We start from the raw sequence: 25,006 nt of genomic DNA on the forward strand, positions 1-25,006 counted from the left end.
AATATTTAAAATGGCCTATCTTTAACTACTAATGGAGCTGAGGTTTTTTGTGGTTATTGTTTTCCCACACTAAGATTAGCACTTTGTCCTGGGTTATCAATTCGTTTTCCTAGACCCGTTAGGGAACCATGAATCTAATATTTTAAAGAAAGACGTGTTTATTCATAGTCTCAAAAGATCTCCAGGCTGTTTCATCCCAACATTTCCCTTCTAGCAGCCATTGGACATTTCTTGGCCTGCAACTATGGAATAAAGCTAAGACTATTCTCAAATATATATTATGGGCTTTTTTTTTAATTTAAATAAAATTAAGGTGACAGAAGACAAGGAAAAAGAAATGCTCTCATAATCACCATGTAGCAGCAATTGGAATTGATGGAAACAGAGTGTAATTTGCGATCAGGGCACTGAGCTTCCATCTTTGTTTTGATACCATGCACCTTTGGGGAAACCATTCCCATAAATCCCAGTTTGGCCCACAGACATTGGTACTCCACTTCCTGGTCTCACTTACTTCACCTTAAAGGAGGAAGAGTGCTATGAAGTCGATGATTTATATGGTGGAGAGATGCTGAGTGAACATGAGCCACTGGTGGCCCCTGTGTTCATTCTCTCCCTGAACCAAGATGCTCTGTTGTTCCTCTGAATGATATATTTAGTGAGGCAGCCTCTACCCCTACAGTTCTCGATAAGAAAGTTCAATTCTGGTAGAGCCATGTTATCTAATTCTTTATTAGCTGTAATAATCAGATATGTTTTATTTCAGCCTATCTAGCTCTTGTTCTATTTCTTATCTGGTTTGGAATTTATGAGAGAAGACAAAAGTGTCATTCATTGGTTATATAAAACCCCACATAGCTTATTAAACATCAAAGATACAGAGTCATACTGCCTTGTTTGATTCCTAAGTGATTCTTACAAGCTGGGGGAAATACAAGTTATATGGCTTCTCTGAGCTCCAATTTCTTCATTAGTATAAGAGAGATAACAATAGTGAATACTTCACAGAATTGTCTGAAGCAGGAGTTGGCAACCTATGGCCAACTGGGACAAATACAGTCTATTATTTACTATTACAAATAAATTTTTTTTTGAAATGTAGCCATGCCCATACATTTACATACTGACTATAGCTACTTACATGTTATAACCGCAGAGTTAAGCATTTGCGAGAGAGACCATATAGTCCACAGAACCTAAAATATTTTCTATCTGTCCCTTTACAGAAAAGTCTATCAACCCCTTGTTTAAAAGATTAAACAAGAAATGAGGTATGCACACAAAACATATAGCACAAGACATGACAGAGTAAATGCTTATTATGTGTTAGCTATTATTAGTATTATTATCTATTAAGAGGTAGTATATCATAGTGATTAAAAGTACTTATTTTTTAGAAAATCTGTCTAGGTTCAAATCTCAGCTACACAGCTTACCAACTTAACATCTTAGGCAAACTACACATTTTTTCTGAGTCACGATGTACTCATCTATAACATGAAGATAATATCTAGCACACTGGGTTATTGAGAGGCTTAAATGAGGTTATACCTGTAAATTACTTAAAAGATTGCATGTCACTAATAAAACAGTTGCTGTTATCACCACTACCACCATCATGGTAACTGTCATTAATTTCCCCTATAAGAGTCTAATATTTTAGTTTGAATTCAAGTACATTGATAATATTAAATCTCAATTAACATTGATTCACAATAATTCAGTAAGTTTTATAACCAACTTGAGAGAGTCAGAGAATCTCCAGAGATACAGATATAACACTTCTTTTCTCCTTAACTTTTCCAAACTATACTTTCAATCACCTCAAATCTATACTTTCAGGTCAAAGCCAAAAGACCACAAATTCCCAAAGAAAAGCACTGTCTAAAACTAGTTACTTCATACTAAAATAGGAGAAACTATCCGGAGCCAGCCAGACTATAAATAGGTTTAAGCAAATTTAAACACTAACAGAGCTCTCATGATTCGAAGATGAGTAAATAAAAAAATAATAAAGTATAAGTTGAAAAATGAGGAGGGAAGAATCATAACAATCCACAGGGTGAAACTTCTGCCATGTACACGGAGATGAATATCTTACTTAACCCACAGAGCAAAAGTGAACTATGGAAAGTGATTAGCCACAGGAAACAGAAACCAGAATTAGGTAGTTGCTGTTCAGGTATCAGGAAAATTCAAGAAAAATGAAATCCATGAAGCATTAAGTGAAACGATAATTCAAACAGAAAGACAGCTGGCTATATTGCAAGCATGAAAAAAAAAAAGAGAAACTGATGAAAGAAATAGGTGCAATGAAACCTAAATGTAAAATGACTGAAAATAAAAAATATCAGAAATGAGGATAGACAATGCTGCAGAAAACAATCTAGGAGGACAAACTTTAGATGTGCTTCCAGAATTTGGTATTAAGAGAAGGTAAAAATGATGAGAGGAGAAGAGATGACAGATACATAGGTTGGAGAGCAGTTATCAAAAACTCCAGAGAGAGAAAACAAAGATTTAGCATGAAAACACTGCTACCTTATAAGTTAAAGACATGTTAGAAAAAGACGGGGTGTTTGAATTCAAAATGAATCAAAAGGACTTAAACCTAAAAAGGAATGAAAAGGAATGAAATATTTTTGATGTAGTAGGAGAAGAAATTTTAGTTAGTGAACTATTAAGGTAGAGATCAATAGGGTATATATACAAAGAAAATGTCATTTTATCTGACCACATATAGGATTAAATATCAGAGTAAACTGAACCACTGTTGTAAACTATTATCAGAGTAAACTGAACCATTGTTGTAAACTAAATATCAGAGTAAACCAAACCATTTATTGTTTTAATGGAATTTCTAGGTAGGCAAAGTGGAACTCCTATGAAAAGGAAAGAAGATATTCACATATATACTAATATACCAAAAGCATACTATTAATTTACTTACCAAAAAATATTAAAGTGTTCTGTAGCAAAAATATAAGATGAATTAATATAGAAACAAGAATGAGGGTGTGATTAAATAGAATGGATAGGGATAAACAATGCAAGTAATTAAACATAAAATTGAAATTTAAAGTGATCTGTGTATGACTATAAAATAATACAAATGCCACATATATGTCTTATGTGGGAAAATAAAAAAGTGAAAAAATAATATTTTTGTTTCAAACATATGAGATACAGATGGCTAGACAAGAAGTATGTGTATGTTTAAAATGTATATGTTCCAGGAAATATTTTAGGAAATTTAAAGTATTTCAAATGATTGAATGATATACACTTTACTCACAACTATGGGCACAAAACTCTTCAATTCACAGTAAATAACATCAATATCCATGATAAATAATATTTGAGACCACAGTCAAATGCCTTTTCCTTTGATTTACAAGGATGAGTATATATTTTAAAATAAATTAACATAATTTAAAATTATTAATTCAAAGTAATAATCATTTTTCTAGATACAAAAAAAGATAAAAATCACTATCCAATCATGATTTTTTAATTATTAAGCTAAGAAAAAATAACAATAAAGAAGACATTGAACATTAATATCAAGTGAACAGACATTTCTTGGAGTCAAACTCATTTTGACATGAGGTTCATAGTCATGAAGATGCCCATAGAATCATAGTCTTTAAAGTCTGTTCTCAAAACTGGGCAAGGTTTTAGATAAGAATAAAGAGTAAGCAGGGAATTCCAGCTATGGTGCAACGGGTTAGGAATCAGACTGCAGCATCTCAGGTTGCTGCAGAGGTGCAGGTTAAAACTCTGGTTCCAGCAGAGTGGATTAAGGATCCGGTGTTGCCACAGCTGCAGCATAGGTCACAGCTGGAGCTCAGATTTAATCTCTGGCCTAGGACCTTCCATGTGCTGGGGGTGTGGCCATAAAATTAAAAACAAATAAACAAACAAAAAAGTAAGCAGGAGGGAATGGGAGGGATGGGAGTTTGGGGTTAGCAGATGCAAACTACATTAAAATGGATAAGCAATGAGGTTCTACTCTATAGCACAGAGAACTATATCCAATCACTTGGGGCAGAACATGATGGAAAATAATATGAGAAGAAGAATATGTGTGTGTGTTTATACATATATATATATATATATATGTATATATATGAATGGGTCAATTTTCTATAAAGCACAAATTGACAGAACATTATAAATCAACTGTAATTTAATTAATTTTTTAAAGTAAGCAAACCTAACTGTCAAAATGTATAAATGATAATACGATTGATCTAGAAAAACAAAAAAATCTAGGGAAACATGTCCCAGTATAACTACAGAGTTCAGTGAAATTATAAATGAACAAATAATCAAAAATTTTCCATTATAATTAAGACACACAAAAATGTGATGAAAAAGATCCTTTTTAGAGTATCAAGAAAATTTAAAATATTAACATTGAAAGTGTATAGTAATATATCCAGGAGGTGCATGAAAAAAGGTACAAAAGAACCTCTATAATATTTTGTGAATATCAAAGAAGATCTGAATAAATGAAAAAAAATACCAGATTTTGAAAACATTATGTAGGTAAATAGTGAATAGATGAAAAAAATCTATAATTTTAATACAATTCGAGTTGAGATCCCAATAGTTGGCAGCTAACCCTTTATAGAGTTTTTAGGTGAAAGTTTAAAAAGAAAAACAGTAAAGCACATTTTTAAACAAATACACATATAAATACATAACTGGCAACTATAAGCATGTATAAATGTGTATGTATGTTAAACGATATTATTGAGGTGGTGCCTGCAGCACTGTATGTTTAAATTATACAGCTACACTAAAACTATGTGGTCCTAGTACATAGATTAATGGAACAGAATATAAAACCAAAAGAATATACCAGGTAATATGCACATGTAAATACTATACAATACTGTATAATAAGCTGACATTATTAATCAATGTTAAATGATGGATTATTAAGTAATTAGTAGGGCAGGTAGTTAACAATTTAGAAATACAGATTTATTCAATAGTAAAAAATGGAAAATAAATGATAATATATAAGTATACTAATTATAAACTTATCTACCTCAGTTTAATTACAGATAAATGAACACATTCTTACAGTGCATGTGAATTATTTCTTATTAGACTGAGGCAGGTAAGTTTACCAAAAGTAAAAGAAACAAAGGAAAAGATTGAAAAACACATCTATGTAAAAACAAATACATCCAAAGCCAAATAAACTACATAAAAAACATGAAAGGTAAATGGGAAAATATTTGAAATATCCATGACAAACAGAATTTAAATATCTTTAATACAGAAATTGAAATTAAATATAAATATAAATTATAAAATGATTATTAAAAGAATAAAGAACAAAGGATATTATTTGGAAATGTATTGTAAAAGGGAATACTTATGATAAAGAAGCATGTAATCTGTATCAGAAAAGATCAAACTGTAAATTAAAAGAGCACCATTTTCACTCAGAAATTTTAATGTAGGAACAACCTGAGTATCTAGAAAATGAGGTAGGAGAAAATCTAGACAACCTTGGTTTTGGCAATTATTTTTTTTTTTAGATATAACACCAAAGGCATGATCCATGAAAGAAAGAATTTTTAAGCTATACTTTATTAAAATTAAAGATTTCTGTTTTGTGAAAGATACTGCAAAGAGAATGAAAGACAAGCCACAGACTGGAAGTAAATATTGGCAAAAATCATATCTAATAAAAGACTATTATCCAAAATATACAAAGAACTTTTAACACTCAAAATAAGAAAACAACTTAAGTAAAAAATGGATCAATGACCTTAAGTCACCTCACTAATGAAAATATACAAATGGCAAATAGGTATATGAAAAGATGCTCTACATTCTGTGTCATCAGGGAAATGTAAATTAAAACAATAATAAGACGGAGTTCCCATCGTGGCTCAGTGGAAACGAATCTGACTAGTATCCAGAGGATGCAGGTTCAATCCCTGGCCTTGCTCAGTGGGTTATGGATCTGGCATTTCCGCAAGCTGTGGTATAGATCACAAATGTGGCTTGGATCTGGTGTTGCTGTGGCTATGGCATAGGCCAGCAGCTACAGCTGTGATTTGACCCCTAGCCTGGGAACCTCCATATGCCTCTGGTGTGGCTCTAAAAAGGCCAAAAAGAAAAAAGAAAGAAAGAGAGAAACAGAGAAACAGAGAGAAAGAAAGAAAGAAAGAAGGAAGGAAAGAAGGAAGGAAGGAAGGAAGGAAGGAAGGAAGGAAGGAAGGAAGGAAGGAAGGGAGAAAGAAAGAAAAGAAAGGAAAAAAATAAGATACTCCTACACACATACTAGAAGGGCCAAAACCCAGAACACTGACCACATCAAATGCTGACAAGGATACGCAGCAACATGAACTCTCATGCATTGCTGGTGGTAATGCAAAATGGTACAGCCAGTTTTTTGGCACTTCCTTACAAAACTAAACATACTCGTACCATATAACCCAGTAATCACTCTCTTGGCATTTACCCAGTGAGCTGGATATTTATGTCCCCACAAAAATCTGCATGCAGATGCTTATAGCAGTTTTATTCATAACTGCAAAACTTGGGAGCAACCAAGATGTCCCTCAGTAGGTGGGTGGATAAACTAAGATATATCCAGACCACGGAGTATTATTCAGTGCTAAAAGGAAATGATCTGTGAAAAGACATAGAAGAAACTTAAATATATATTTCCAAGAGAAAAATAACCTGTAAAGGATACATACTGTACATACTATACGATTCCAACTCTATGACATTTTGGAAAAGGCAAAACTATGGAGACAGCATAAAAAATCCATGGCTAACAAAGGTTTGCAGGGAGAAAGGGGTGGATAGAGGGAGCATAGTGGATTTTTAGGGATGTAGAACTACTCTGAACAGTACTGTAATGATGGACACATATCATTTTACATTTGTCCAAATGTAAATGTATTAAATGATTAATACCATGAGTGGACCCTAATGTAAATTCTGGACTCAAGGTAATAATAATGTGTCAATGTCAGTTCATCAATTGTCACAAATTCACCACTCTAGTGGATAATGGGGAAAGATGTGCATGTGTGGGGGCAGGTTCATATGGAAAATCTTTGTTCCTGCCTCTCAGTCTTTCTGTGAACTAAAAATCCTCTAAAAAGTCAAGGCTATTAAAAAAAGAAACAGTTGTTGTAAAGTCACAAGTAAAGGGACACCTATATATTGTTGTTGAGGGTTTTTTTTATCTATTTATTTATAGGTGGAAAAGTAATCTAATCTCACCACAATATTAGCAATGGTTGTCTATAGGTAGCTGGATTATGAGTGATTGAAGACAGGAGTATGGTTGTCCTTTTATGTTTGTTTGATTTCCAAATTCTTCTTTCTTATTCAGCAAGAAAATATTCAGCAAGAAAAAACTATATTTGTTGTCAATGAAAATCAAGTTATTTAATTATTAAAAAGTATAATCAGGTTTTCTAAAGTCTATGAAAGAATTTTATTTTTTCCATATTGTCCCATTAAAGGCAAAGAGAGAATTAAACCATCTTCTCTTGATGCTAAGGGGGAGCCCCAGTTAATGCAATGGGACTGTAATTTGGGAGAATAAGCGAGATGTAGAGCTATTGCTGAGGCTTGGCTTGGAGACTCTGAGCTTTCTGTCATTATTAATGGAGAGACAAATGGAGAGAAAGAGCCCAGCTGAGAAGAGAAAGGCAATGGAGGGATACAAATCCAGATGAACAGTGGCTGACTTGGCAAAACCGTTAAATGACTTTGCAAAAGATCTGTCACAATGGATAAATGGCCCCTCCTGAAGAAGCAGTTTAGCATTCCTGCAGTGCACATGCAATTATTTCCAGAGATGAGATTGAGACACGAAGGAGAAAGAAAGAGGAAAGGACAGATCAAAAGATGCTTTAATGAGTCTGCAGACATTGCTTAGATGAGTAAGTGGGAAGAAGAGAGCTGTAAAAGAAAAACCAAAACAAAGAGTGCATGTACTTCATTTTAAGCTTCAGCCACTGGGCAAACATCCACCATTCTGCCCTTTCTCCACTCATGAAAAATGGTGAGTTGTGCTGTGGATGTTGACTACATTCTAATTGTTTTTGTGGTAAATGAGGCATGAAACCTATTGTCAAAAAACATGATGTCCAGGGCATAGAGCCATGCTTTATCTTCCCAGTAGATCACTCCCAGGGGTTAATGCTGCCTTCTTGATCCAGGAGTCTCAAAATACCATGTTTTTTCTCACATTTATTTTAGGCAGACTTTCAGGTAAGAGCCCTCCCCCACCCTTTGTCTGTAGTGTTTCTTTCTGTGCAAGAAAAGAAGAATCTTCCTGAAGTATAGACCCCTGTTATACCAAAAGAGACCAACACACCAAGGAAAAGACGCAGGGGTGGGGGGCAGGGGAATAGAGGTCTTCTCTTTAAATATGGACCATTGTATTGACAAACATTAGTTACACCCTTTGTATTATAATAAGAACCCTGTTGTTAACACAATTCCTAGGATTTACTCTGCTTATTCTTATATCTCCTGTTCATCAGAAATGAATCAAAGGTACTCAAACAGCTTGCTGCCGGTTTCAGACCAATAAATATTATTTTATTAAGTTTCCCTCTGCCATCCTTTAATGAACATACACTTACTGGCAGGAATGTTTTCTGGGTCAAGACATTCTCAGTGTGATTTTCCCCTCAACCATGTAGTTCTCAAGGCCTTTAGGCAAAAATCACCATTTGTTTTGATCGACTGCCTCCATGAATAGAAAAATGTATTATGATATAAGTATGCGCTTGAAACAGGCAGTTTTCATCCTGCTGCTCTCCATGCCTTTCAAATTTAACTGAACTCTATTTAAAGAGTATACAGGTATTATTCAAATGTATTAATCGCATCCTATGTGTAGGTATCCTGCCCTTAAAGAATCTGCATGCACCTGAGAAGGGTCACACGTCATGGGAGGACTTCAGCCTCTAGTGCCCTTGGACAGGTTGCAACTGAAAAATTAATAGTTTGCTGTGTAGGATAGTTTGGAGGTAACAAACACCATGTTCTTATGATAACCCACACAGCAACCATGGTGTTTGCAGGCTGACACCAAATTCTTTAGACTCGAATTAGAAAAGGCACTTTTTGATAGATTTCTTCTTGTTCCAGTTTACAGGCAACTAATCCTCACTGCGTTGGATCAAAGAGACGGGAACAATCAATTCAGGGAAAGCAAGCAATGCCAGGTCTGCTCAATCTTCCCTCAATGAGGAGTTGAGGAAAGGTGGGGGGGGTAATAGAAAGAAAGAAAATGCAAGCATGCCTGAACCCAGGATAGCTTAGCAAAGCCAGAGATGAAAAGACAAGTTGATATATCCATCCTGGCAGATGGAAGCACTTGCTGTCAGGAGGAGAGACTGAAACACAACCAGGATGCCAAGCATGCCCAGGCTTTGGGGGCTGAGGGGAGTTGAAGGGAGCAGGGGCAGATGGAAGTGGCCCTGAAATAAAAACAAAAGACCTGGATGCAATGTCTCTAGTGAGGAAAGAGATCTGGATTGACTTAAGTCTCGGCAGTCTATGATCTATAGCACCATGTGATAAGCAAGTAAATTCTGCACTTAGGTATTAAGTCTCCGAGAAACCAGAGCCTTCCAAAGTACTATTAATTTAAGCTGCTAGATCTTTCTCAGCTAGACTAGGCATTTTGTGAGAAGCCACATTGGAATGGCAGCCTAAATGTAGCAGGAGGAAAATTAGTGAAAACGCGCTAGAAAGAAGAGGCCCTGGTATTAACGGTGTTTTCCCTGCCTTTGGACATGAAGTTTATGATGAGGATGCTTCCTCATTTACTATCGAGCACTTCCTCCTGCAACAGCTCAATTCCCCCTCCATTCCTTTCCTCAAAGTGTAGACAACCACTTAGTCTTCTTGCTGTCCTCTGAAGTTTCTCGATACTCGATACTCTCTTTTCTCCCATGACCCTTACAGCTTCCCTTCTTGCCTCCTGAATAAAACTTGTCCCCAGCACAGGCCATCCAAAGGCTTATGTAAACAACAGTTCTCCCTCTCCTGGTTCACTAAAGACCCTCACCAAGACACCCCAGTTTTCCTATATGGCTGTGAGTCAGCTTCTCCAGGCCAATGCATCAACTATCACCACGAATTCTGACATGGAATGCTGCTATCAAAGGATGGAAAGATGAAAACATTTCTTGTCCCCAAGAGTCTAGCGATTAGTCGTGAGACAACCTTTTTTTTTTTTTGACTCCAAAATGATACCTATTATACACAGATAAACACATAACTGTCAAACATAAGTCAACATGCATGTGTGTCGCTAAGCTGCATCATCTTAGACATGAGCAAAACTTAATAAAAGACTTGTTTAGAAATGTATGCAGTTTTATATTTGCATCCTTTTGCACAGGTAAGCAAGACCCTCATTTTCACCCAGAAGTGCAAAAGTCCCGAGTCTGGTTCCAGCAGAGCCCTGCTGGCCTACCTTCAACTTTGACAGCTCCTCCATATTTTCTCTTTGTCAAAGAACCACAGGTCCGTTCAACTTTCATTTTTGAGATATTCTCTGATGGAAACACAAAGGTTCAAACTGTAAGCCTCTTACCGTTGGAGGTGGTGGTCCAGAGATTCCTCTGTGGCATTCAGTAGAGTTGCTGCGCGGGTCAGGAGCTGATGGCTGCAGCTTACAGACTTGAGTTCCAAGATGAGGAGGCCCAAGCAGAACATGGCTCCCATCTCTTCCAGTTCACGGGTACCAAACTGTAGACCCTGTCAGTTAAAGCAGTCCACGGTGAGTGTGGGATGGAAACGAAATGAAGACCATCTGAGTTTAGGAGGAAGGACTCCTGGACATGGACCTATCACAGAAATTATGAATTAATTGTATTTTAATTCTATTAATTAATAATAGTATGCAGTTGCAGTCCACTGTGTTCTGTTGTGTGCTTGTGGATTAGTAGTTCTCAGCCTGCATTACATCAACCTTCAGGTTTTCCCAGAAGTACCTCTAAGACATAATGAGAGGGTAGTGGTACTAAAGGGCAGCAGGTGCATGGAGATATAGGAGTCACCTCCCTCCACTTTAGATAATGCAGTGGAGCTTCTATCTGTATGTTACAAAAGGGTTTCACAGCTGAAACAGAAGTTTGTAAACAATTTTACAAAAAGATACCTTTTCTCTCCCATAAATTTACCAGCCAATGGAGAAGAGTGAGGGAGATCCTTCAGGTACAAATACTAAAACTTGAAAATAAATAAATAAATAATGAAATAGACAAAAATACCATTTATTTAGAATCACCTATTCAGCTGTACTGAGAAAACACATGGGAGCAAAGCCATGACATTTACTCTATGCTATTCACAAAGTAACAGATGATAGTAACAATGAATGACATCATTGAGCACTTACATGTGCCAGTCTGTTCTGAGCCCTTTTACATGCATCAACTCAGTGAATCTTTATCAAAGTCCTGTGAGGTGGGTAAAGTTAGTGTCTCCATTCCACACAGAGGGCGCTTTAGACCCTCAGAACTGATACTTTAGCCATGGCCTCCCAGCTGGTAAGTGAGACTCATAAGTTGATTCTGACTTAACTACTCAACAAAGTACTATGTCTGGACTAGGAGGGACTTTATTACATGCAGAGGTAGAGTGCATGGTTTGAGAAGTTAGATAAAAGTTTGGTTTGAATACTGATTTTACTATTTTCTGAATGTGTGATCCTAGATAGATGAACTCCACTAGCCTTGATTTTCTCATTCATAAAAGGATAATAATTCTCCTCTCCATACACTCAGATATGTCACAATAAGGCACATGTCAAAGTCCTCACAATATTAATCAACATCAGTTCAATTTCTCTTTCTTTCTTCTTATAAAAGATGTTTAATATCACAGAATTTATGTGGTCCTGAGATCTTCATGTTTATAAAGCACATTTCACATAAATGAAAAAGAATAGTTGAATATTACATTTTTTAAAAAAAAGATTTTTCCATCCAGAGAATAATGATATAGCAGAGAGGGATGTGATAATACAAATTTTAAAAGACTGGCCATAGGGTCCCAAGGAAAAACAAAGTTCCAAAAAGGGAAATTGTGTCACAAAAGAATTTACAAGTAAAAGAATAAAGCAATGTGTAAAGTCCTCAACTTATTTCAACTGCTTAAAAATGTGATTTGCGGGAGTTCCCATCATGTCTCAGTGGTTAATGAATCTAACTAGGAACCATGAGGTTGTGGGTTCGATCCCTGGCCTTGCTCAGTGGGTTAAGGATCCGGCATTACCATGAGCTGCGGTGTAGGTTGCAGATGCAGCTTGGATCTGGCATTGCTGTGGCTCTGGCGTAGGCTGGTAGCTACGGCTCCAATTAGACCCCTAGCCTGGGAACCTCCATATGCCACGAGTGTGGCCCTAAAAAGACAAAAAAAAATGTGATTTGTTCTATGTTTGGACACCTGTTTTCCTAAAGAAAGGAGATGTTATTTCAGAGTTAAGGGAAATCTGTTCCTCTGTAAACAACAGCAGTGGGAGGGGAAAGACAGATGTTTAACAAGTTATTTTCCTTAAGTCAATCGAAAAGATCACTTTTTAAAGAGAGAAAAACATCTCAGTCTCTTCCCAGAGACAGCTCTGCGGTCTGATACTTTTCCTCAATCCCTCATCCTGGCTGCTTTTCTTTATTCTAGAATGCCTGGCTTGAAAGGGAGAGAAATGAAGTGGAGGTCACACATTCATCCTTGGTCAGTGCCCACCTTGTGGCCAAGGTGGGTAAACAAGGAGGATGTGAAGAAGAATCCAGCCCCGGGGGACAAGCAGCACACCTGTTACCCAGTATCCAGTAGAGCAGATTACAGCTCAAAGGAAGGAAAAGTCCTGGGGGAAATTAATCTCAGAGCATAGGCCAGATTGATGGGGCCGAGGCAATTCCTTCATAACAGTTGACTTCTGCACAGCAACAGACAGAATAATAACTTTTAAATAATGCAAAAAGTCTCAGATTTCAGATATTGGTTCATTTATTTCAGCCAGTGATTGCTATCATAAAATGACTAGTTCAGTTCCTGTTGTGGCTCAATGGGTTAAGGACCCAATACAATGTCCACGAGGATGTGGGTTCAATCCCTGGCCTCGCTCAGCGGGTTAAGGACCCCATGTTGCCATGAGCTGTGGTGTAGGTTACAGATGCAGCTTGGATCTGGTGTTGCTGTGGCTGTGTCATAGGCCTGCGGCGGCAGGTCCGAATTGACCCCTAGCCTGGGAACTTCCATATGCCACAGGTGCAGCTGTATAAAGAAAATTAAAGAAATAAATGAACAAATGAATAAATATATGAAACAACGAGTCCAGAAGACCTTGAATAAAGGAACTTATAACACTTATTTGACCATGGGGTCTTGGGGAACATTCAGCCCATTTTGCCCTCTTCAGTGAATCTCACTTTATGACTCTATGATTTTTATTCTCACACAGTATCAAAAATATCTGTTTAGGAGTTCCCGTCGTGGCACAGTGGTTAACAAATCCAACTAGGAACCATGAGTTTGCAGGTTCGATCCCTGGCCTTGCTCAGTGGGTTAAGGACCCGGCATTGCCGTGAGCTGTGGTGTAGGTTGCAGACACGGCTCAGATCCTGCATTGCTGTGGCTATGGCATAGGCTGGCGGCTACAGCTTCGATTAGACCCCTAGCCTGGGAACCTCCATATGCCATGGGAGCGGCCCCAGAAAAGACAAAAACAAAAACAAAAACAAACAAAAAAAAACCCTAACAACAACAACAAAAAATCTGTTTATCCAAACGGCCTATTCTTACCTCCAACCTCCACCCCAGAGTGAGGTACTCAAAGGCAAGCACTGAGCAGTATCTGTTTATTTACATCCCTGGCATGGAACACACAGCCTCTTATATGACATGTCCTCAGTATGTTATAAATAGGTAAGTAATGGCTATAAATTCATGGATATGGAGAAGCATGTATGGAGTGCCTCTTGGATACTTACTGTATTTGTTAAATGGATAGGACTTTATTTCTCTGGGTAGCGAGTGTAAGAAAGTCTATAAATTATGTTCTCCTATTGTTTTCCATGAGCATTTAAATTATTTAATTTTTGCTCCAGGAGATGTATTCACTCTCTTGATATGATCCAAGAAATGGTAGATAAAATTTAGAAATTCTGTTATATGCTTTGGCCAGTTACCATGGACTCATAGCAGCAAGTTTATAAATAAATCTGGCTTTAGGCTAGTTTAAAAGTGTGTCCGTAAAATAGAGACCCAGTTTTCCTCTTCCTCAGCTTAATTGTGTTAACTGGGATTTGTTTTCCACAGACATTAACAGAAAGCCTAACTATAGTGGCTTAAACATAAAATGGGGTTTTATTTTTTGCATGTCATAATTTCTAGGGGATAGGAAGTTTGTGGCATTATTTCAGTGTTTTAATAAAATCAGTGCCACTTTATTCAGCCATTCTTCTGGTTTTCTCATCATGATTGTAAGGTGGCTGCTGCAGATCTGACCAGCACATCACCATTCAAGGAAGGAAAAGGAGAGAGAGACAGAGTGGGGAGGAGGTACCAGCATACTCTTGCTTACACTGAATTGGCCAGAACTATGTAATAAATGCACTTCAGCTTTATATTCATCTGGTAACTGAATATTTTAGCTTATTCATCCCTTTTAAAAGAGACACAGAAGAGTGTTGGAAGCAGGCACTGGTGAGCCAATGAACAATGTCTATCACACTAATGTTCAGATAACAACACTATTAGAAAGTAGAAGCCTCCATCTGTTCACCACATTGGTAGTGAAACTCACTGGCATAATCCTTTGCATTTTTTTTGTTTAACTTTCCTTGACAATCTGCCCCATATAAGTTAAATTCCTAAGTATATTTGATACTAAAATTGGCTACTACCCTCATCCTCATATAATTTTAAAATATCAATATGTGAAAAATATTTGTTATGACAGAAAATTACATATTTTAATATTGGTGTTATTGCATAAAAGTATATATTGGTAAGACAAATATAAGATCTACAAAAGATAAGTTTATAAACAATAAGCACTGAAAAATTGGTGAGCAAAAGAGGAAAAATAATCAAAAGGCAAACATAAGAATTTTATTTTATCACTAAAATAAAAATGCCTCTTATACTCAACAAACTTTATATATACATATAATGTATATATACATATATATACATACATGTATCTATATACATATATATGTGTATATTCAAATTTATAATGCTTAGTGATGACCCTTGTAGTAAAACCTGGCACATATCAAAGTACAATGACTATTTGACATGATAACATCACTTCTGAGAAATTTTCCTAAGGAATTTACTCTAAATAAAAGGGAGGCTATATGCATAATATGCATAGTATATCAAGATTATATACAATAATTAATATTTGAGAGAAATAAAGCTCTAAATATTTAATAAGGAAAAATCACTAAGGAAATTATAGTGGGATACATTTTATGAGCTATAGTAAAGTCATTAAAGTGATAATTATAATATAAATTTAACATGGAAAATGTTTATGATAGAAGGATAAAGCAAAATACAAAGCACATAATTCTGTGATTTCTGGTGAAGATTTAGAAATGAAGACCCCTCAAATATACTTTTAGATACTATTGCTATGATTTGCCAATAATACATAAACATTTGTGGGGGGTCTCTATAATATTATGAAGAAAATATTCATGTACAAAATACTTTTAAAATTATTGCTCCCTAGAATTATGTTTAAAAAATCTATATAGCATGCCAAAAAATCTATATAATTCCCATTTTGTGGTTCATAGGGTGTTCTATCTTTCATAATCAGAAATACTTTCAGATTTTTCTTTCCGTTATGTGTAATTTAGTGACCCTACAGATTGGTGTCTTTCATTTGTTCATTTAAAAATGTCACTCATTATCTCTTGGAAAGAAGAAAAAAATCAAGAAAATCAGCAATGAGCCTAACATTTCTATTAAACTTATACCTTTTTACTCTGTCCTCCATGTCTCTCTTTTTTTTTTTTTTTTTTTTTGTCTTTTTTGGCTATTTCTTGGGCCGCTCCCACAGCATATGGAGGTTCCCAGGCTAGGGGTTGAATCAGAGCTGCAGCCACCGGCCTACGCCAGAGCCACAGCAACACTGGATCCGAGCCGCGTCTGCAACCTACACCACAGCTCACGGCAACGCCGGATCGTTAACCCACTGAGCAAGGCCAGGGATCAAACCCGCAACCTCATGATTCCTAGTTGGATTCGTTAACCACTGCACCACGACAGGAACTCCTTTTTTTTTTTTTTCCTCCATGTCTCTTAACTTTATATTTTTTATATCTAACACTGTGATTCTGAACATTTTTAACATCAATATTCCATTTTAATAATTATCTCCACAGCTTTATTGACGCTTCTCTTTAACTCATCCATCTCAAAAACTGTCTCTACACATGCACCCGCATGTTCATTGCAGCACTATTCACAATAGCCAAGACATGGAAACAACGCAATGTCCATTGACAGATGATTGGATAGGAAGAGGTGGTATATATTCACAATGGAATACTACTCAGCCATAAAGAAGAATGAAATAATGCCATCTGCAACAACATGGATGGAACTAGAGACTCGCATACTGAGTGAAGTAAGTCAGAAAGAGAAAGACAAATACCATATGATATCACTTATATCTGGAATCTAGTATAAGGCACAAATGAACCTTTCCACAGAAAAGAAAATCATGGACTTGCAGAATAGACTTGTGGTTTCCAAGGGGGAGGGATTGGAAGTGGGGTGGTTGGGGAGCTTAGGGTTAATAGATACAAACTATTGCCTTTGGAATGGATTAGCAATGAGATCCTGCTGTGTAGCACTGGGAATTATGTCTAGTCACTTATGATGGAGCATGATAATGTGAGAAAATAGAATGTGTACATGCATGTGTAACTGGGTCACCATGGAGTACAGTAGAAAAAAACTGTATTGGGGAAATAACTATTAAAAAATAAAGTTACTGAAACAGATAAACCACCAGCTTAGAAAATTTTTGTCACCAAATCTTAATAGTTTATTTTGTAACAATAAACATAAATATATTTGTTAAAAAATTAATAAAAAAAACTGTCTCTGAAACTCTGTAGACTCAGTTATTTTATATTCTCTATCTGATTATTCCTGTATATGGCCTTTGTGTGCATCATTTCTTGGTTTTATTTTTCTGTCTGATGTCAATAACAGTGTAGGCATGCTCAACTATTTTATGATTCTTTAAATAAATTCTAAATTGATTTTTTTTTTAATTCAAAGAAAGCCTTTGTGGATTTTTTTTTTCTCCTTTTGTGACAGGACCTGCATCATGCGAAAGTTTCCTGGGCCAGGTGCTGAACCCACACCACAGCAGCAACCCGAGGGTGGATTGTTTTAATGCCCTTAGCTCCAGAAAGACTTGTGTTTTCCTCCCCTAGGCACATGGGGACAACCAAACAGGGATCGTTACAGGCAGAATATTCAGCTTGAGGTCTTTTGGGGCTACTGTGTACAACAGAATTATGACTCCAAATCTGCTTCAAGGAGAGTCTGTGTTGAAAAATTATGAATAAAGATTTTTCTGTTCTTTTCCTACTTTACCCAAAGCCATGGTCAAGGGAGTCAAGTAAACCCATTTTTGCTTCACAGATTGTAGTTTACTGACATCAGTTGCCATCTTTACAGTCCTGGCTTTGTGTGGTAAGTTGTCCATCAGTCCTTAGATCTTGCATGGGCCTCTGTTTGTGTCCCAAACCAAAGTTATAAGTGGATAGGCATTACGATCTGCCCCCAATACCTACAAAATTTCTAGAAAAGCCTATCTTTTTTATAAAAGTAAGCATAACTGAACACCCTCTATGAAAATACATAGAAGGAATACGTTACACCTATATAGAAATAGTATAGTTAAGGGGGTGACACTTAGAAGACACCAAACAAATGTCATTTTGGGAAATATATTTACTGCCAGAAATGGGGCAAATCTGGGAGATTTTTCCTTTATATTTTTGGAGAGAAATCACAAAGTACATTGCATTAAAGAAGGTATAGCAAAAGGCATGATGAGGGAATAAGAGCTCAGAATAAACTGTAAAATTGAGATGAAAAATACAATTTCTAAACTAAAAGCCAAATGGAAATACTTAACTGACTGTTCATTGCAGAAAATAAAATTTGTTTTGTATAAGACAACCTCAAGGAATTTTTCCAAAATCTCAAGGAAAAACTAGATAAAAATGATGAGTTGAATATATAAATAAGAATTGTAGAACAGATTCAGGAAAAGTGATCTTGGACTTTCAGATTAAATAGTATGGTAGTCATAACAGATGCCAAGAAAAAGAAAAAGAGGAAAAAAGAATGCAGAGAAAGAAGAAATAACCTCCTTTCATTAAAAAAGTAAACACCATGCAGATAAAAAACAGGTTCACCGAATACATGAGTTATAATTAATGAAAATAAACAAAATAAAGATCAAGATCACCATGCTGTGCAGCAGAAAAACATATATATAAAGAAATTTAAAAAAGATCCCTATAAATAATCAAAATTAGTAAACTTTGCTCGCACCACTAAATATCAAAGAAAATGAAGCAACAATGCACAGATAGGAGGAAAAAATATTGTTCCCCAAAAATGTTGTTTAGGCATGGGGGCCCCAGGAAAGTAAACCCAAAAAAGAGAAAGAGCTGAACACAAACCGCACATTGATACGGAAATGTTTCAGAATTTCTTTTAAAGTATTGTTATAACCTTATTATTTATAGTAGCCAATACATGAAACAAGTGAAGTATCCATCAGTGAATGAATGAAGAAAGAATGAAATATATAGATATATCAGAATATTAGTCAACCGTAAAATAGAAGGAAATCCTGCCATTTGTAGCAATGTGGATGGACTTTGCGGGCATTATGCTAAGTGAAATAAATCAGAGAAAGACAAATACTGTCTCACTTATATGTGGAATCTGAAATAACCAAACAAACTTATAGATACAGAGAACAAATTGTTGGTTGCTAGAGGAAAGGGATGGAGGGTGGGCAAAATGTACAGAAGTTACAGGCTTCTCATTATAAAATAAATAAGTCCTGGAGATATATTGTATAGCATGGTAACTATATAAATAATACTATAGCATGTATTTGACAATTGTAAGAGAGTAAACCTTAAAAGTTCTCATCACAAAGAAGATTGTAACTATGTGTGGTGGTGAATATTAACAAGGCATTGTGATCATCATTTAGCAATATAAACATATATCAAATCATAATGTTGTATAGCTGAAACTAATAATGTTATATGTCAATTATAACAATAAAAATGGAAAAATATTAGCATAAACTTAGTACTAAAAAAACTAATCATTATAGCACATAAATCAAGCAGCAAGCCAAACAATTACACAGCATGATCTGGAGAGTATTTTTCTAAGGATGACATGAGGCTGATGCCCTTAGGAAATATACTAACACAGATGGTATTGCATAGAGGTCAAAAGGCAGAAGGGAGCTTCTGGATATATGCATCCATCTCTGATACTGACCTTGGTATATGAGCCTCCCAGGGCACATTCTAAACCTGAAAGGGCAGCATGCCATGGGGTGTAAACATAGGCCCTGGAGCCCAGATTGCTGGAGATGAGCCCCAGTGCTGATATGTGCTAACTATATGGTCATTGGGAAGTGCCTCAATTTTCTTATCTGTAGAATGGGAATAACAATAATGATAATAATACCACTACCTATCTGCTGAGAAAATTCAGTGAGTTAATACATAGGAAAAAATGAAATTACTACTTGGCCCATTTCACATGATATGAATATTTATTATTATCAATAATAATACCAAAGGCTTATATAAAATCAATAATCTAAATTTTACCTGTCACACACAGTCCTTATTAAAACTGAGACCTACTCTCACTACTGTTATTTACCATTATTTAACAAGTTCCAAACAATTCAATAAGATAAGAAATTAACTGAGTTATACATATTAGAAAGGAAGGAATCACATTATCATTATTTGAAGACTGATTATATACTAAAACAAACCAAGGGAATCAACTGAAACAGAAAATCTATTAGATATAAGGCAAGAATTGAGTAAGTAGACAGGTAACAAATTAAATATACAAAAATCAATTTTCTCTCTATAAACTAGCAAAATAAATTATTAAGTATAATAAAAATTCCATTCACAATGGCAACACAACTATAAAATATCTAGGAATTGAATTAATAATAAATACCCCAAGGGTTATATGATAAATCTCAATACTTTACCAAGAGACAACAAGAAAAACTTAAGTAAATGAAGAAATATGCTGAATTCTGGGAAAGCAAGGACAAATAGCATGCAATATCAATTATCCTCATATTAGTCCACAAAAGCATAGAAAATCAAACAGCAAAAGGGATTTTCAGACTTGGCAAACTAATTCCACTTTAGAAGAATACATGGCAAAAATACCCAGGAATAATTTTGAAGTAAAGAGTGAAAAATAATAATGAGGGTTTACCTTTACAGATAGGCAAAAATCTCATACATTTACAATAATTTAATGTTATGATATTGATGCATAACATGGCAGATCAAGGGAATACAGAAAGCACCGAAAACCTGGAATATGTGAAAAGTCTGAATATGATACAGACGCCTTTTAAGTCACCAGGAAATGATTATGATGGAGCTAAAACAAAAACAATCAGTTAATATTTGAGGCAAAAATATTACAGCAAATAAAAAATTATTTAATTTGATTACAGATTTAAATGTTAAAAAAATCAAAAAATAATAAATACTAAAATATAGATTTATATGTTTTATTACTTTCAAACACAAAGAAGGTCTTTCATTTTGCTATACACCTAAAATGGAAATCAACTATACTCAAATAAAATTTTTAAAAAAAGTCAAAAGAAGATCTTTCAATGAATATCCTCAAAGAAAAAAACCATAAAGGAAAATATTAATGACTGAAAAAATATCTAAATAGACAAATATTACAAATGAAACAATAAGCATAATTTTAATAAAGAAAAAGCTAACTTCACCTGATATGAAATGTAAATTAATTTAACAATAAAATAGCGTGACTTGCTTCTCAATCACCTTTACCCTTGATCCCCAAAATGTACTGGTACATGCTTACAAACAGGCACTATCATAGTAGCCTATTAATAGAAATACAGAGTGGCAGTGTTTCTAAAGGACAATTTGAAAATACATTTCAGTCTAACAAAATAAAAGCCATTTACAACAAACCCACAGCAAATGTAATACTCAATGGAGGAAAACTGAAAGCCTTCCAGCTAAAATCTGGAACAAGACAAGGATGCCCACTTTCACCACTGTTATTCAACACAGTACTGTAAGTTCTAGCCACAGTAATCAGACAAACAAAAGAAATAAAAGGTATCCAAACTGGAAGAGAAGAGGTAAAATTGTCACTGGATGCAGATGACAAGAAACTATATATACAAAACCCTAAGGACTCAACCCAAAAACTGCTTGAACTGATCAACAAATTCAGCAAAATAGCAGGATATAAAATTAACATTCAGAAATCAGTTGCATTTATGTATACTAACAATGAAATATCAGAAAGTGAATAAAAAATAAAATACCTTTTCCAAATTGTACCCCCAAAAAATCAAGTACCTGGGCATACACCTGACCAAGGAGGTGAAAGACTTAAATGCTGAAAACTATAAAACATTAATCCAGGAAATTAAAGAGGATTCAAAGAAATGGAAAGACACTCCATGCTCCTGGGTTGGAAGAATTAATACTGTAAAAAGTAATCTATAGATTCAATGCAATCCCTATCAAATTACACATGGCATTTCTCACAGAACTACAACAAACAATCCAAAAATTTATATGGAACCACTAAAGACCCAGAATTGCCAAAGCAATCCTCAGGAACAAAAACCAATCAGAGGCATAACTTTTCCAGACTTCAGGCAATATTGCAAAGCCATAGTCATCACGACAGAGTGATCCTGGTACCAAAACAGACATACAGACCAATGGAACAGAATAAAGAACCCACAAATAAACCCAGACACACCTATGGTCAATTAATCTTTGACAAAGGAGGCAAGAACATAAAATGGGGAAAAGACAGTCTTTTCAGTAAGTATTGCTGGGAAATCTGGACAGCTGCATGCAAATCAATGAAACTAGAACACACCCTCACACCATGTAGCAAAATAAACTCAAAATGGCTGAAAGACTTAAATATAAGACAAGACACCACCAAACTCCTGGAAGAGAACATAGGCAAAACATTCTCTGACATCAACCTTATGAATATTTTCTCAGGTCAATCTTCCAAAGCAACAGAAATAAGAACAAAAATAAACCAATGGGACCTAATCAAACTGACAAGATTTTGTACAGCAAAGGAAACCAAAAAGACAACTTACAGAATGGGAGAAAATAATTTCGAATGCTGCAACTGACAAGGGCTTAATCTCTAGAATATACAAGCAACTTCTACAACTCAACAGCAAAAAAGCCAAAAACCCAATTGAAAAATGGGCAAAAGACCTGAATAGACATTTTTCCAAAAAAGATGTACAGATGGCCAACAAGCACATGAAAAAATGCTCAACATCACTGATTATTAGAGAAATGCAAATCAAAACCACCATGAGATACCACCTCACACCAGTCAAAATGGCCATCATTAATAAGCCCACAAATAACAAATGCTGGAGAGGGCGTGGAGAAAAGGTAATCCTCCTGCACTCTTGGTGGGAATGTAAGCCGGTACAACCACTATGGAGAATAGTGCGTAGGTACCTTAGAATACTATAACTAGAACTACCATATGACATAGCAATCCCACTCTTGGGCATATATCTGGACAAAACTTTCCTTAAAAAAGACACATACGCCCACATGTTCATTGCAGCTCTATTAACAAAAGCCAAGTCATGGAAACAACCCAAATGTCCATTGACAGATGACTGGATTAGGAGGAGGTGGTATGCATACTCAATGGAATACTACTAAGCCTTAAAAAAGCATAAAATAATGCCATCTGCAGCAACATGGATGGAACTAGAGACTCTCATCCTGAGTGAAGTAAGTCAGAAAGAGAAAGACAAATACCATATGATATCACTTATATCCAGAATCTAATATAGGGCACAAATGAACCTTTCCACAGAAAAGAAAATCATGGACTTGGAGAAAAGACTTGTGCTTTCCAAAGGGGAGGTGAAAGGAGTGGCATGGGTAGGGAATTCGGGGTTAATAGATGCAAACTATTGCCTCTGGAAAAGATAAGCAATGAGATCCTGCTGTATAACACTGGGGGGACTATGTATAGTCACCTATGATGGAGCATGATAATGTGAGAAAAAATAATGTATACATGTATGGGTAACTGAGTCATGCTGATGTACAGTAGAAAATTGACAGAACACTGTAAACCAACTACAGTGGAAAAAATAAAAATCATTATAAATGAAAAAAAAAAAAGAAAATACATTTCAAAAGCCTTAAGAATGCTTAAACTCTGGAGTTCCCATCATAGCACAGCAATAATGAAACCAATTAGTAAGCATGAGGATGTGGGTTTGATTCCAGGCCTTGCTCAGTGGGTTAAAGATTTGGCATTGCCATGAGCTGTGGTATAGTTCACAGATGAGGCTCAGATCCCACATTGCTGTGGCTGTGGCATAGGCCAGCTGCTGCAGTTCCAATTTGACCGCTAGCCTGGAAACTTCCGTATGCTATGGGTGCGGCCCTAAAACAGACCAAAAATAAAATAATAAAATAAAATAAAATAAAATAAAATAAAATAAATACTTAAGCTTTTAAGAGTTAAGAATTCAAATTCCAGAAATCAGTCTCAGAAAAAAAAAATCATACAATGAATGACAAAATCATAAGAACGAATCAGAAAAAAAATTTTTTTAAACTATTTAAAATTTTATTCTTTAATTAGCAACCTTGGGTCAGGGAGTCACATCAGGAGGCAGAGACTGGATAGTAACTGGTTTTTCCTTGTTAGGCTGGAGTAGATCCACTCCAGCGCTGGCCAGTACTCTTTACATCCTGGTCCCAGGTTTGTTTGGTTGCTTCACTTCATTGGAGGGCATAGTCAAGTGAATTGAAGGCTTCCACAAGTGTGAGCATCCCTCATTCCTGACACTAGTGGTGCCACTCTTGCATGGACTGGAGCATCCACTTGGTCCAGAACTTGTACAAATAAGGACTGTAAACCATGACTTTGGTGAGGTCCAAAGATTCCAGAGCCCTCATCTCAAGCATAACTTTGCTCACCTTTTCAACATGGGGATTTGAGATCCCTCCGGGCCAAATAAGGCTTCCAGCAGCCGCATCTGGAGCTGGAACACCTTGAGCTCTGTGAAGTCTTTGGGAGCTCCTACCCAAGATGGGATGTTATTTGGCTTCGGCAGCTTCCCCATCTTAAGTGCGTCTAAACCAACCTGACACCGACCTAGGTTTGGCCTGACACTGAATCCAGTATATTACTAATCAAATAAGCCTGAATATATTCACATAGTGTAGTATTAATATCACAATGTCTTTTGAAAAGGCAACATCATGGGGATATCTTCACAATATAGTTTTATAATGAGTTGACTACAGTATATTAAAGTATACCCATCATGATACCCATCATGATACTGATTTTATTTAAAATGTTATGATTAATATATTCTAAAATGTTAAAAGTAGGTAGAAATGCATAATTTTGAGAGTACTTGCTTTAATCTATTTTCTTTGTTTTCCTTATTTTTTTAGTCATGAAAGATAAGTAATTGCTTTTTCACTCATATTCCCTTAAGAAATGCATGTAAGCCTGGGAAGGGCAGTATATCTAAATGACTATGTTATTTTATATAATATGTGATTTTAAATTTATAAGTAGAATTAAATTTAAAATTCATTTTAATAAACCATTAGTTAAA

General features: G+C 35.6%; 1 protein-coding gene and 1 pseudogene across 1 annotated transcript in view; both read right to left on the reverse strand.

Annotated features, from left to right (window-relative positions):
* The window catches only part of AGBL1 (ATP/GTP binding protein like 1), an 809,164-nt gene that overhangs the window by 190,778 nt on the left and 593,380 nt on the right, over positions 1 to 25,006 (reverse strand). Inside the window, 1 exon segment of the mRNA XM_021062610.1 lies at positions 10,610 to 10,773. Within this exon segment, the coding sequence (XP_020918269.1) occupies positions 10,610 to 10,773 (164 nt within the window).
* On the reverse strand, positions 24,083 to 24,598 carry LOC100739385 (annotated as a pseudogene).

This window comes from Sus scrofa, chromosome 1 (assembly GCF_000003025.6).
Source record: "Sus scrofa isolate TJ Tabasco breed Duroc chromosome 1, Sscrofa11.1, whole genome shotgun sequence".
Taxonomy (NCBI): domain Eukaryota; kingdom Metazoa; phylum Chordata; class Mammalia; order Artiodactyla; family Suidae; genus Sus; species Sus scrofa.